The following is a 14,537-nucleotide window of genomic DNA, read 5'->3' as shown; positions in this document are numbered from 1 at the left end:
TCAGAAAAGTACTCACTTCAAACGCTCCTCACGATCGCGCTGAAATCTTTAGATAGTTTAATGGGGTTAGGAAGAGATTGGAATCTTCTAATACACGTAGACTCTGACTTTTAATGTTTGACTTTTTAGGATTATCTTTCACCTTGAAAGCGTTCATTAGCATTGACGAAAAATGGAGCTCTCTAAATCCTGGTTGCTTTTAATCCTATTGCCATCAGCTTATTGGTTTTAGTAACTTCAATGTCAGTATTACCGCATTTTATTCGGGTTCGTACAGTTCTCAACTCTTTCAACTCTTCATTTTCTGGGAAAGGGCAATTTATGAAGCTTTATTGTTTGTCAGCTCATGTATAAATTGTTTTCGTAGATGTTCTGCAGCATCATTTTGTCGACTTGATTTTCTCCTCTCGGTCTTATTTAGAGGATACTGAGAACTTAAACAGCTGACTTTGCATCTGATCATCAGCTGTTTGATAAAATCAGTAATTCAGGCGAGTCATTTGCAGTAACTCAATGATATCATGTAGTTTTTTGGTGTGTCTTCAGAAAAGCACTTTTCATGCTTTTAAAACGCAACAAAAATGGTTTAAAATGCAGACGTCACATTTAAAGGTGTAAGTTTTCACTTATAATTCAACACCGGCCACGCAAAGTTCGTTCATTTCCAGACCCCTTATTTTCAAAAGAACGGCTTATTGTTGACGGCCAGTGATTTTTCGTTCTTGTGCAATTATTTTCCTGGTAAAGGAGTTAAGCCGTCCGTGGCTAAATCTGATCCACAGTCTAATCAGCTATTCTGATTGATATTCGAAGTGACGATAGAAACGCAGCATATCTTCTTATACGCACTTTTTTGAAGGCCATTGCATATTTTAATAACATAGAATACATAGGTTCAGCATCGTCAAAGACCCAAAGAAGAAGAGGAAAAGAAAGAGAGGCTATGATTTCAACGACGTATTTGGAAATAGGAGGGGGTTGATTATGTTCTTCTTTTTTTGCCATCATGTCGGAAAAGATCTTTGTCTAAAAATGTCTGTCTGTCTAAACAGCTCAACCCGGAAACAGGTGAGGTAAGCTCCGACTCATTTTTAACTACCTTCAAAAAACTGCAATGTTTGAATTACACAACGTCATTATGGCTAACCAGCGGTGAGCTTACCTCCTAAAAACGATTTTTGGTTTTTACTCGCTCTAGGAAATGGCTTCAATTAAGACATACTCACGTTTCTTCTCGTAATTATTTTCAAAAAGTTGATTAGACGAGAATTAAGCACTTACGATTGTCGTATCAGATGATCATTGATCAAGCTGACTCAGGGGAAAATTGAAAGATAAGAGGATAGCCCCTTAAACAGGGACGTTTCCAGCGCATTCCTTGGGAGTTTGAAGCCATACTTAGTAATGTTACGGTTTAGTCTAACACACGTTTTCATTGAACAATGAAATTTTTGATCCTAACACACATTTTTTTGGATGTTAGGCTAAGTCGTTCGGCAGACCTTTCTCGGATTACTTGCGTTGGAAATGTTAGTAGAGGTAGTTTTCTTTGCATAGGGAATTTTTATATTGTTCTTGATTAAGATGTTCTACGGTCTATTTTTGCTGGATTACTTCGTGGAGAAAGAGGTACAGGAGAAATACAGCTTTGGAAAAACAAGAAGTGAGAAGATGAAGCTTTTAGGAAAATATTAACCCTTTCTTGGATGATGCCAGTTTTTTGGGCAACTTGGTAATATTTCAAAAAGTCACTGTGCGAAATGCTCTCGTGGATATTGAATAAAAACGGAACTATCGAAGAACAAGTTTGCAAATTATAGTTATTCAAAGCGTCACTGCCGCGGAAAAAATAAAACATGATAAGCGTCCGTTATTACCGTATCTTTCTAACTGGTAAAAACGTTACGAACGGAACCGTCCATGGAGTAAGATGTGTTCATACTATCTATCAAGCTATCTTCCGATCATAGTTTTTTTTGGAAAGTCTTTCTCGTTTTTTTGACCGAAAATCGAGTCAAATTGCTAAAAAACGGCTAAAACTTGAATCTTAGTTTCAAACTGCCAGTATCTGTGCTGAGTTTTTATAAATATTTTTTATCTATAAACGTGTTCAAAAACCCATTTTCTGTTTGAAGTTTGAACGGTTTTCAACAACGCGCTACTCTTGAAAATTGATTTTCTGAAGTCGAAATCTTGAATTTATCTTCTAAACAACTGCTGACTCCTATAACACTCACGGATCCACGCAGGTGAAAAGAAATCTTATCCGATATAAAATTCGACAACGTTTCAACGCCGCCGCACTTCGTCGGAATCTGCTAAAGGGCTTAAAAGTCAAGAAAATCCGAGGACACTGTGAGTTAGAATGTTCTGTTCTTTTTGTGCTACCGCCGAAAAAACTTTCTGATCTCTTTGGAGGTTATTCAAGGCCATTTTCTATTCATCCAAAAGGAGACTTACTATTCTACTACTTTAGTAGTTTACATCAGATCTTTGTCTTCCCCGACAGCTCCTTGCAAAAAACTCTGTAGCTACACAGACCCTCTTTCTAAAAATTTCAAATATTTGAAATCCCGCTTTTCAATTTGCATATTTTGTTACTAACAAGGCCGTACTTTTACTGTATCTGTGATTTCTTCGTCCAAGAAGGATTTAAAATGCCGAGTGGAGCATTTGGCGAAGGAATGATTAAGAAAACCTTGCTCATTTTGAGTATAAACTTGCGCTTCCGCTCCAGATCTGTTCCCTCAAACCGCCGCAAAATCAACTTATTAATTCAACCAAAAGCCATGGTCTAAACTTGACTTCGAGTTATACTGGTATTGATTTTTAACTTTGAGCAACCAGACGGTTCATCTATTTTTCTATGATTTCACAGCGCTCTGGCAAATTGTTGCTTCGGGCAAGGTAAATTATGAGAGTGATGGATTTTCAACCAGTTGAAGAAGAATAAACTCGCTTTATAATCGTTAACCACTCATAAAATGACAATAATTAGAGATTAAAGAATAGTAATTTAAGTAATAGCAATCTTCAATTTTCTCAATACCGATTCTCTTTCAAAGGTAAGTGTGAAATTCAACCTAACTCTAATTTTACCCATAATTTAATAAAAAATGATGACCGTTAGTTTGTTTTTGTTTACTCTCTCTTTTTCAAAATCGCTGATTATAACACTTTTGGAGCTCCACTTTCTCCGCCTTGTTTTGATTGCGATCGGCGGCCGATCAGAGATATTCCTCAAACAACAAAACAAAAACTTTTAAAAATTCACCGGTTTTCTTGAAATTTTTAGCGGCGCCGGCGGTAACAGGCGGGAAGGCGCGTTTTTATTTTCCGATTCATCACGGGGGCAGAATTATAAAACATGGCAAAAGAGAGTCAAAAGAAGAGAAAGCCGCCTCCATCACAAAAGAGATCGACAAATAAAGGTATCAAATAAATAAAATGGCAGTTTTTTTCCAACAGAATTCTCTTAGGAAAATATCATATTAATTGAATTTACTGATTGAAAAAAACTAAATTAAGGAACGTCAAGCACAACAATTCTCGCCAGTGTAGGGATGGTCACACTGTTCCTCTTCGGTTTTGCTTTTGTTTTTGGTAAATCGACAGAATGGCAATTCTACGGCCCCGGCCTAAGTAGAACAGCGGCTACTCCTACCAGATATTTCTACGCTAGACCTGTAGGTACTACTTTGCGCTCTTCTTTTCGCAAATGAAAAACATGAATTCAGATTCATCAGGTTCTATTATTGATGCTCGAAACTTGAAGAAAGAGGACATCAAGTGGGAGGTGCTGGCAAAAAACGGCAACGTGAAAGTCGATAAGGAGATTGGCTTCAAGTTTGACGGGTCGATCTTCTTCAGATATCGGATGCGCGGATCCGCTCCAAATGGCATTATAATAAATGTGCGGTACAAGAAACAGCAGGTTTTGAGAAGTGCGTTCATAAAACGTGACTTCGAATAAAATTATTCTTTTCAGAAATTCTTCCCGAGCCAATCTACGACGAGTCCTGTTACTGCCCATCAACCTTGGAGCAGTTCTACAAAGAATTCGACTGTCCTTCGAACTTCGACCAGCTGGACGAAGATTTAGCCCAGTTTGGCGAAATTGATCTAGACCGACTTTACAAAGATGGAAAAAAGAAGAAATGGGCAGCAGGAGGACACGGTGAAGCAACTGCTCATGTTGTCATCAAAGATCAAGAACTTTACGTCGAGGATTTCGGAACTATAATGGGCTTTAGGAAACGGTTGAATTGTAAAACGGATAGGAAACGCTAAACATTATCCCCTTGAATTTTATAATCGATGTCTGTACGCACTTGTGTCGGAAGTTGGGTATATAACACGTGGACAACTGCTCTACCTATTTTAATTTCGATTTTCGAAGTGAAACAGTTTCTATTCATTTCAAGCAATGCAAGCTGAAGTATATAAAGGAATTGCACTTGGTTTCTACAGGGTCTAATTTTGGTACTTTTCACCTGCGGCGCAAAATTATGTCTGACAGTCATTCATTTATGTCTGACAAAGAACAGAACAACTTTTTTCTAGGTCAGCGAATGAAAACTGAAAGAAGATGCATCAATAAAACGTGGAATTTCAGTCAGACTAGGCCCTTATTTTCTGACTTGACTCTCTGCATTATGCCTGACAAAGTCCTGAACATGATGCGTGACAAAGAAAAACAATTGTATGTTTTAGGTCATTGAATGAGCTTAAAAAATAAATGGACCTGTCTAAAAAAAGGAAGGCTTTCGGCTTTGAGGGACGAAATCCAGCAAATTCGAGAGACATATCGACATAGCCATAGGAGAGTTAACTTAAAATAACTAAGCCACAGGGGAACTACTTAAAGTACTACCAAATTGCGCATAAGGATAACGGGACTATGTCTCCCAATCCGTCTTTAAAAATGAGAAAATATTTGGATATTTTACAATCTTTATCATTTCCATAAGGGGGTAGAACTAGCTAGATTTTTGACTTGCGCTACAAACAAGAAAAACTTAGTTTTGTTTTTGATAACGCAATTTCTTCGTAAAAGTTGCTAGAAAAAGGTTCGAACTTTTTAAAAATGAACTTAGTTCATTGAACTAAGAAATTTTCTGCAAATCACATAACTCGAGATATTCGAGGTGTAAAATTGGCTAAAATCGGGATTTTCGATGAGATGGGTTTGAGTTTCGCCGTCTACCGTTAGAAGTTGATGAGGAAAAAAAAATTTGAGACAGATGTTGCTAGATCTAAGATAGCTCTATCTATAGCCGAAGAGAGGATTAGAAAATCTAAGGTTGGCTGGCTTTGAGCGCCGGTCTAGAATAGGCTATTTTAGCAAAAACCTAATTCCAACCCCTTAAGGGGGTATATATCAAGAATCGGATTTGCTGTCAGTGATTTCTCAAATTTTTAACATAGTGACCCCCTAATTTTTTCGGCTCAAAATTTATTTCAGGCAATTATCTGTTTCCTATGGAAGCCAAAAATTAAGATTTCTTGAGCTTTCGAGGTGCTACAATGCAAATCGGGCACCGCCGATTGTCGCCAAAATGACCATTTTCCGAAAGTTAGCGATCTTTGACGAAAAATTTGTCAAATTTTTTTTTTGAAATTCGAAATTTCGGCTTCCATAGGAAATAGAGAAAGGCCTAAAGTTTTTGTTTTCAAAGTAAAATAAGGGTGTTACTATTTTAAATTTGGGAGAAAAGTCTGACGGAAAATGGCGATTCTTGATATCTACCTCCTTAAACACCACGTTCAGAGAAGGGGTATTTCAAAACAATTAACTAAAAATAATTGACAGTCCTTGGTTTTTCTCAAATAGAGTAATGACAGGTGAATTTGACCTAAATTTTTTGTTAATAACAACAGCATTTCATCACGTTGACTCTATCACTTCTGCTTAACGCGGGAGCGCACAAAATTTTTTTCCCGGTGAGCGCACGGCGCCCCTTTTTCGGGGCAAACCCCATTTAAACATTCTAGCGCAAAACCAGTAAATTCTTAGGTCAAAAAAAGTCTTCTACAAGACATAATAGACACACTGTCGACAAAATTTAGCCCCAGCAAGGTGGGGTAACGAAAATTTTCGATCATGAAAACTTGAAAAAATCGAGGATAAACGGGCTCTGCCCCGAAAAGGGGGCGCCGTGCGCTCGCGCGTTAAATTATTGAAAACGTCCGTTCAACAGTTAAAAAGGGGCTTCATGACTTCGATGTTTTTGAGTCTACTGAGAAAAGCCAAATTGCCAGATGCCGAATTCATCTTTAACCTCGGCGACTGGCCGCTGGAAGAGAACATGACGGATCCGCAGCCGATTTTGACCTGGTGCGGTTCCGATAACACGACAGACATTGCACTTCCGACATGGGATCAGACGAAGAATACGAGACATGCGCTGTTTCGAGAGAGGAAAGACATACAATACGTTGAACAAATATCAGGTGAAAATTCAGAATTCTGAATCGCGTCAAAAATTTTAATCTTCACTTCATTCGTAGGGGAAGTTGTTCCTTGGGAGGATAAGATAGAACGGGGCTACTTCCGCGGACGAGATTCGAATCCTTCCCGCCTAACACTTTGTGAACTTTCGATGAAACATCCTGAGGACATCGACGCCAGACTGACGTGGAATCTGCACAATAAAAAGGTCAAGACCCGAAAAAATATGGCGAGCAAGTGAAACACGTGTCCTATCCTGACATGGGGAAGTTTAAGTATCAAGTCCTTGTGGATGGCACTGTTGCGCCCTATCGTACAGCGTTGTTGATGCAAATGGACTCGGTGATTCTCAAGCAAAAGTCGATGTATTACGAGTGGTGGTATAGATATATGAAGCCGTGGGAGGTAAGCGCTTGAAGCCAATTTCTCTTGATTCATTATTGCTAGCACTTTATTCCAATTGAAGAAGATCTATCCGACCTTCGAGAGAAAATCGAATGGGCGAGGAACAATGACGATAAAGCTCGCCGAATTGCTTTGAACGCCAATGCTCTTGCTGCCCAATGGATGAATCCAGAGTTTATGTACTGCTACTACGCAAAGACTATTGAGCTTTACAGGTAAATCTTTCTCGGAAGAAATTTTTTAAAAGCCATTTTTAGTAAGAAGCAGTCGAGGCCTGTAAAGGTGACAGAGAACCATGAACATCTGACGCAAGAATCTGACCCAGATCTCAACAATCAGTGGAAAAAGTACTTCAGTGAAAAACCCTGCGACTGCCAAAAACGATCCAGAGACGAATTATAAAGCTTCTTTTCTCTCTCTCTGCAACCGCTTCGACAATTGATTTCTGTTGGCTCAATAAATTAGGATAATTTATCAAAGACCATAGTGTTATTTACAAAGCAAAATTTCTTTGAAATTTCTTCTGGAAAGCTCAACAAGTCCGAACCAAAGATAAGACCGCCAAATCAGACCACAAGATAGAAGCCTGGGTTGTCATTTTCCGTCTATCAGGAAGTTAGCTCAGTTTCACTGAACCACCTTGAACTTACATGAGAGAATGATGTCCTCAGTGGCTTATGTTTAGAAAGAGTAGGATAATTCTAAAATTATGACCTTGACAAAGCTGACGGGTCTAGATTGCGGGCTTAGACTGTGTCAATCAAACGCTCATGCATATGAGTTCAAGAGAAGGACACGCTACTTGAATGTCGTCTTCGATGTTTTTGCTTGATGACATTTCGGAGACAGAGCAAAAAATCATCTCCTCCCAGCCCTTTAGATTACATAGCCCAGTTGCGTCATGTCAGCCAGCAACAGCGACATTAACGCACCTTCTATTGTTGAGCCAGCTTTCGCCATTTTCAGGTTTTTCACCTTAGCGATAAAGCCACCCTAGCAAAACACAAGAATGTTACTGTATTCGCTATATTCTATTGTCTTTTTCCAGCTTTGACCAGTTTTGGTTTTTCCCTTCCCGATAGACAACCCTAATGAAAAACACAAGAAAGCTACTGTATTTTTCGACTAGAACTGAGCTCTTCCGAGAAAATTGTTTTAGAAAATAAGTTCCATGAATCGTTAGTAATCTTTTTAACGGATTTGTCACCGATTGGGTGCTAAAGTTGCCGCGAAATGGCCACAGAATAAAATTAGAAGCCATGGCGTAATGAGATTATGATGTGGACTTGGCCATAAACTTGGAAGACTTAGCCAGAACTGTGATAACGAACGTACTGAGCGATTCCGACCTAAGACTGTATACATATGCTCGGTATTATATCAGACTTCTGATTCGATTTTATAGATTCTACTGAATAAACAAGCTTCTAAAGTTTTAGAATTTACTTCATTTCAAAGTCTATCAAAGAAGTATGCTTACGAAGAATTTTTCAAAAGAAAATATTAATTATTTTGATAAATTTTATTCCGTGAAAAACATAACCAAAAGACAACTGTTGATGAGTGGCCATTGCTTTTCAACATAATTTCGATTGTTGCTTGAGTACCCTATTTAGAAATCAAAACTTATAAATAGCCGGAATCACGTGCTCAGCAACACTAACAATTATACATGTAAATGAAGAATCGACACTTCTTCATTAAACTCTCCGTCGTGGGAATAAAATTTCACGAAAAGGCGTTACAACTCGCTAGCGCCTCGATTTTGCGCGCAACGTCGCGCGGCGCATTCTAGCGCAGCCTTGTCGGCGCGCGTCCCCGCTATATAAGGAACGTCGTCGGTTTCAGAAATCATCTCACAAAGCAAAACATAGCTTTTAGATTCACTCAACCAAAAAGACAGAAAAGTACATTTTTCAATATGGTAAGTTTCGCAGAAGACAACAAAGAGATTTATTGAAACTTGACGAAGTCATTTATATATCTTCATATAAATGAATTGAAATTGAACGGAGATAGTCAGCTGTTTTAAATATAATTCATATTTAAAACTCTCAAGTCGGATGAAGAATAAAATCTTTATAAATTAATTCAAATTTTCATTTTAGAAACTTTTGCCACACTCGCCGCTGTTACAGTCGCAAACAGCAGTCTCACCAAGAAAATCAAGCGAACTCTGACCGGCTCTTTCGTCGATGATAACGCTATCTCTTCGAATGCTCGAACCATGGGTGGAACTGACGATACTTTCCGAACACTCGCAACTATGATGGCCTACGCTGCTGGATGGGGAAGTGACAGCCAGAGTCCAGACTCTCAGCCTGACTTCGATGCTGAGTTGAGTCGACTTGAGGACAAATACACCAACTACGGCTGCTACTGCTGGATCGATGGAGTCGACAATGGTGTCATCGGCGGCGGCAAAGTTAAGGATCACACCGACTTCCAATGCAAAGAGCTCTACCGATGCTACAAATGCGTCAATATCGACTACTCACAAAACTACACACAGGTCGACTACCAGGCTGATTTGACCGTCGACGATCAGGGCAACCGAGTCATCGATTGCTCCGTCAACGCACAGTCTGCTGCCGAAAACATCTGCGAATGCGATAAGCGATTTGCTGAAAAGATTGCTCTCGGAGAATCGGAATGCTCCATGGGAATTGCAGGTCACAAAAAGGGAGACTACTGCATGGATGAAAGCTTGAGAACTGTCACTGGTACCAGATTGGATAATGGGCAGGCTGGTACTTTCGACTCTCGAAACATGTGTGAAAAGGTAAAAATTTTCTTCGTGTAACAGTATTCTAACAGTACAAATAGGCCTTCCCAGACCACAACAAGGACAAATGCTGTGGAATCTACCCCAACCGAAACCCCTACGATTCCTCCCACCAGGACTGCTGCGAAATCGAAAACAAAGACTCCGGAGATCTTTTCTACCAGTAACGTTTTTGCCTCAATTTCAGTTCGTAATGTTCCTTAGGAAAATGCAATTGGACAAGTGCGAAGACCTTGGTGGCCGAGTTGTCGAGTCCGAAGTTGGAAACCCACACAGCTACTTTGTCCTCAGCAACTAATTTTTAAAAATCTTAATACTTTGAAATTTTAAATATTCTAGCTCCGCTCGATTTGATCAGCTTGGTAGTTTGTTTCACAAGGCATTTTTTGCCATCAATTCAATATTATAAATATTTCTCGAAAGAAAAAAATCCAGCTGATTAAACTCGAGCGGAAAACTCCCGGTACAAAAAAAAACAACCGCTCTGGCCGATTTCTCCACGACTTTTCAAAGAGGAAATTCAATCCCGGATGCAAAATCGACAAAAATGCAACACTGCTGTAAAATGACAAAGAAGATATCTGCTGTAAAATATATTCACCCCTGTAAATACACAAATTCAAATCAAAAATAATAAAGTTTTGATTTATAAAACTCAATCAGATGTCGTTTTATTAGCAAGTCTAGGCATTTTGAGCATCAAGAGGTTCTTCCACCAGTTCATATGACGGGACAACAGTGGGTCGGAAGAGGCTCAGTTTCCGTCTTTTCTCTGGTTCCATATTTTTCAAAGCCTGAAATTGTTGATAAAGGAAGTTCGCACTAGTCCATCAAGGTATAATGTAATTGACGCATTCGTTATCAAAAGAACAACGCGCGTAAATACCGTTAAAATACGTGTTAAGAAAGTATAATCGTCAGCTTTACTGTAACGTCAGCGTGTCATTCTCTTGTAATGACAGAACAGGAGCTGAACGATGTTCTTACCCATACCAGGAGCACCACAAATGCAAAAATAACAAATCCGATTAAACTGCCTAAAAGCACTCTTTTGCTCTCGAACTCTATCATCAAATTAAACTATACTGTATTTTCTTATATCTCTGCAAAAAGACCTTAAATCGATGGCTCCACTCAACCGGCTGGTCAATATTCATTAGTCGAGTTGATAAAGAATGCATTGGATCGATTCTAGCGCATTGAAACGAGCAAAAAGACGAGGAAATTTGATTGACTCAGATTTCAAAAATTGCTGGTCCGGAATCGACATGGATGAAGTTACACGTCTAACTTTGACGGTCTAAGAATTAATTCTCAGTTGATCCTATAATTGCTTTATCAGAAGCTAGAAAAACGTTTCAGAGCTTATTTATCAAACGAGTCTTCTCCAAAATAATTTGTTTTTATCACCAAGACGCAAATGATATTTATCAATTCTTAAATCATTTTAGGTAGCTGTAAACGGAAACAGCAAATTTATTACGGACTTCTCACGTGTATGAACGGATGCTCAAAAATACTCAATCAAGAGAGTGTTGATTTAAACCTGCATAGATCATTATTTTCTTTAAAAAACGCGGAAAGAAAGATTTCTGATTAGCTTTATTTTTTCAAGATAACTCTTTACAGCGTTCAGTGGCGGCGATAACAGCTTCGATAGCGGCACTTCTGAAACCAGCTTTCTCTAAGGCTCGGATTCCGGTAATTGTAGTTCCGGATGGCGAACAGACATTGTCTTAATTTCAGAATTAGGCCACATTCGATGCTTTAATTGCCTTATCAGTTTTTTAGACCTTCTTCATCAAAAAATCCTTGACATGAAACGAGTACCTTTCAATTCTCCCGGATGCTTGCCAGTTTCCTCGCACATTTTCGCGGCACCAAGTACAGTTTGCACAGCGACTTTCTGCGACAACTCTCGGGACAGACCACAATGAACTCCTCCATCAGCAAGAGCTTCCAAAAATTGATACACAAAGGCGATTCCAGAGCCAGAGAGGGCGCTTTTCATGAATATCAAAGATCAAAAATCGTGATTAATTTTTTGTTATTCTAAATCCGTCAGTAAAAGCATCCAGCGATCGCTCCAGGACAATATCTACACTTCCATTTGTCGCCTTGAACATCTCCTCGATCATTTCGAAATCGACCTTGGGCACATCCTTATCAGGGCAGAGTACGGCTGCGCCATGTCCAATAAGGCACGCTTGGTTGAGCATAACACGTACCACTAGAAATGGCGATAGAACAATGACATTCTGTTTGTCTCAAACTGTACCTTTTGCTTGGCCACATGTAGCCTTGAGCTTTTCAATATCGCATCCAGCGACTACTGACACGACAGTCTGATCAGACTTCATGCTCGATAGAACTTCCTTCACTTCCTTGATCATTTGAGGCTTTACAGAAAGAAGAAGGTATTTTGCTTGTGTTATCACTTCTTTTGAACCGGTTGACATTCTAGCGCCTTCAAAATTTGACAGGGAGAAATAGAACAAAGTAAAGAACCGCTTCCTTCATTTTTTGTCAAACACGTTGCACCAAGAGACGCCCATTTTTCTCTCTTTTGCTTCGTCCGAAACGGATCCCCGACAATCACACTCTTTCCATCCAAAACGCCGCTTTTAATTGCTCCTGCAATGATAGCGTAGCCCATTTGACCACCGCCAAGCACGCCCCACTGGTACTTAGTCATCCTGAAAGCAAGGCAGGATGAAGATTAGGAATGAACTCTTCTATGATTTCAATAGCTCTCTCTTACTTGATAATCACTCGACAAAAACAAAAGAAATCAGACGAAAAATCGAAATGATTTTTTATATTAAAAATCAGTGGTTTTCAGGATTGACGCCCTGAACAAACCTTTCGATTTTATTGATTTATAATTTTCAAAGCTAATTTGAGACGTGCTCTAGAAAACAACCGAGAGGCGTAATAATTAGAGGCCGAAAGTGCCACAACAAGTCCGAGTGTTAGTTCAAGATAAAAATTAAGCAAATAATTCTCTTTGAAGCAACACATTTCGAAGAAAAGCTGAACTGAACGTGAAGTTTTATTCGCATTAAATACAAAACCTGGCAGTTTTTGGATAAGTGAATTTTACAAGTGAGTTGAAAGTAGTAAAGTCAGTGGAGATTTGAAACTTTGTTTTTTGTTATTTTTTCTAACTTTTGGTTTTCTTCGGGCGGCCTCTCTTTTTTCTAAAAGACATTATTGAAAGCCAAATAATGGGAAACTCATACTTTGAACTTTTTAAAACTCCTGGTACGTATTCTTCGCTGTCGCTATCATCGTATCTCTTTTTTCTTTGAATTGAGGTTTTACTAAAATAAACTTGACTCTCGCTGAAAATTCGATAATTGATACCGTAAGGGTCGATCATCAGAATATTTGAAATGAAGCCTTCTGGACTCAGGACTCAAGCGGTCAACGAATGCTTGTTCTGCTGCAGAAGAGTGGTAATCAGCCTAATTATATATTTTTCCATCATTGGAGTCATCAGTACCTGGCAGTTTATCGTGCCAGCACTCAGGATCTCTTCGAAATCGCGGTTTGCTGAGATGGCACCATTAGCGATTTTGAACGCGTTTCTATCTGGCGGAACTGGGACTGAATTGCATTAGCAAAAGATACAGGAAGAGTTAATTTCACCAATCAAACAATGACATGTATGGTTAGTTTTCGGACTTAAAAGAACGGCAAATTAATCATGAATCAACCGTCTCTTTCTTGTCCTGTGAAAGTGATCATGTAAATGAAGCTAACACCGACTAGGATATTTACAAGTGTATTTTAAATAATTGTTTCAATAGTGCGAATAAGCGGAATGAACTGCTACAGTTAAATGAACAGGCAGTTAGATCATCGAATTATATGAAGCGCTGTGACGGCCCGTCACTGACGGGAGTCAATGTCCATCTCGCCAAATGTACCTGAGATTCCGAGTTCAGAGCGCTGCTCAAGAGTGTGGACGCCATTTTTGTCCATAGAATGGCCCCAAGAGCTCTGTGCATTTTCTTCGAAATCGTTCGGCTCAGGAGAAGAGCTCCTAGAAATAATTGTTTAACCTTTTTCATGAAAAATGGATTGAAATTAAATGGGATGGATAAGCGTGATAATTTGCGCATGCAAATTCTTGGTTTAACTGTTTATTTATTTACTTTTGCTGATAAAGGCAGGCGCTGGTGCGGTTAGCAGCAATCACTGATGATGTCCTTCTGAAAGGCCACGCAGGTCTGGCCTTCCCCTCCTTCTCTCTGAGATGAACAAAATGATTAAATTTTAATCATGAATAATTATCTCTTGTAATTATGCCTAGGGTGGGTACTTTTGTTTAATTGACAGTTGGAAGGAAGAAACTAAGAAGCCACCCCAGATGCATGCATAATTACAGTAAGCACAAGTAAAAGTACTAACCGTTGTTCGAATACTTCAGTCGTTCGCATGGCATCGTAGCCAGAAGAATAGTATCTAGTCCGCGGGCTATAATCTTTCCGCAGACGATCGAACTTTTCATTTTCTTCGTTGATCATTTGAATGCGAGTTTCGGGCGCAACGTCCATTTGAGCAAATCTTTTCGGCGGAAAAGTGTGAGGATCGTTCCAAGGTTCCTCCGACTCCTCGTCATTTTCCAGATTGATCGAACCGTGATGCGCTGTGTGGTTGAGCGAAATCTCAAAGCTAGCATCATCCTCAACTGTTCGCAAGGTTTCGTTTACTCTATCGTCCTCCTGAGGCGGAGGTGTAAATCCTCGTTCCGATGCTTTTGGCGGTGAAACTAGGAAAGGAGCGCGACGAGGCCGATGGTGTGGATCCGGCAGTGTTTCAACGAAGTTTTCATTGTCAAGCGCGCTGCAACTCATTTTCGTATTGCTGAGACCGCGGTTAGAAGATTGA

At 39.4% G+C, this 14,537-nt stretch overlaps 5 protein-coding genes across 6 annotated transcripts; 3 read left to right on the top strand and 2 right to left on the bottom strand.

Moving 5' to 3' along the window:
• Positions 1-3,234: 3,234 nt before the first annotated feature.
• LOC145710023 (protein O-glucosyltransferase 2-like) lies at positions 3,235-4,292 on the top strand. The gene is made up of 4 exons (XM_081787707.1): positions 3,235-3,431; positions 3,529-3,690; positions 3,738-3,944; positions 3,989-4,292. The coding sequence occupies exons 1-4, from the start codon at positions 3,368-3,370 to the stop codon at positions 4,288-4,290; spliced, it is 735 nt and encodes a 244-aa protein (XP_081643833.1). The 5' UTR covers positions 3,235-3,367; the 3' UTR covers positions 4,291-4,292.
• Positions 4,293-6,212: 1,920 nt separating this feature from the next.
• Positions 6,213-7,326, top strand: LOC145706185 (protein O-glucosyltransferase 3-like). The gene is made up of 4 exons (XM_081783711.1): positions 6,213-6,453; positions 6,511-6,856; positions 6,899-7,071; positions 7,114-7,326. The coding sequence occupies exons 2-4, from the start codon at positions 6,713-6,715 to the stop codon at positions 7,256-7,258; spliced, it is 462 nt and encodes a 153-aa protein (XP_081639837.1). The 5' UTR covers positions 6,213-6,453; positions 6,511-6,712; the 3' UTR covers positions 7,259-7,326.
• Positions 7,327-8,935: 1,609 nt separating this feature from the next.
• LOC145695398 (uncharacterized) lies at positions 8,936-10,300 on the top strand. The gene is made up of 3 exons (XM_081772388.1): positions 8,936-9,638; positions 9,683-9,804; positions 9,846-10,300. The coding sequence occupies exons 1-3, from the start codon at positions 9,084-9,086 to the stop codon at positions 9,937-9,939; spliced, it is 771 nt and encodes a 256-aa protein (XP_081628514.1). The 5' UTR covers positions 8,936-9,083; the 3' UTR covers positions 9,940-10,300.
• Positions 10,301-11,226: 926 nt separating this feature from the next.
• On the bottom strand, positions 11,227-12,505 carry LOC145712079 (uncharacterized). Its single transcript, XM_081789767.1, has 6 exons — positions 12,403-12,505; positions 12,091-12,337; positions 11,920-12,040; positions 11,744-11,871; positions 11,472-11,664; positions 11,227-11,376 (listed from the first exon to the last, which is right to left on the bottom strand). The coding sequence occupies exons 2-6, from the start codon at positions 12,334-12,336 to the stop codon at positions 11,252-11,254; spliced, it is 813 nt and encodes a 270-aa protein (XP_081645893.1). The 5' UTR covers position 12,337; positions 12,403-12,505; the 3' UTR covers positions 11,227-11,251.
• A 170-nt stretch (positions 12,506-12,675) lies between these two features.
• Positions 12,676-14,526, bottom strand: LOC145707114 (uncharacterized). 2 transcript variants are annotated; one of them, XM_081784633.1, is made up of 7 exons: positions 14,058-14,526; positions 13,802-13,897; positions 13,574-13,689; positions 13,147-13,250; positions 13,008-13,108; positions 12,884-12,964; positions 12,676-12,841 (listed from the first exon to the last, which is right to left on the bottom strand). In XM_081784633.1, the coding sequence occupies exons 1-7, from the start codon at positions 14,501-14,503 to the stop codon at positions 12,805-12,807; spliced, it is 981 nt and encodes a 326-aa protein (XP_081640759.1). In that variant the 5' UTR covers positions 14,504-14,526; the 3' UTR covers positions 12,676-12,804. The 2 variants fall into 2 exon arrangements, with proteins under 2 accessions (XP_081640759.1, XP_081640832.1); XM_081784706.1 differs by lacking the exon at positions 13,802-13,897.
• Between the last annotated feature and the right edge of the window lie 11 nt (positions 14,527-14,537).

Source organism: Oikopleura dioica, chromosome 1 (genome assembly GCF_907165135.1).
Source record: "Oikopleura dioica chromosome 1, OKI2018_I68_1.0, whole genome shotgun sequence".
Lineage (NCBI taxonomy): Eukaryota > Metazoa > Chordata > Appendicularia > Copelata > Oikopleuridae > Oikopleura > Oikopleura dioica.
Note: the sequence above shows the minus strand (reverse complement) of the source record. Positions and strands in the feature narration are given on the sequence as shown.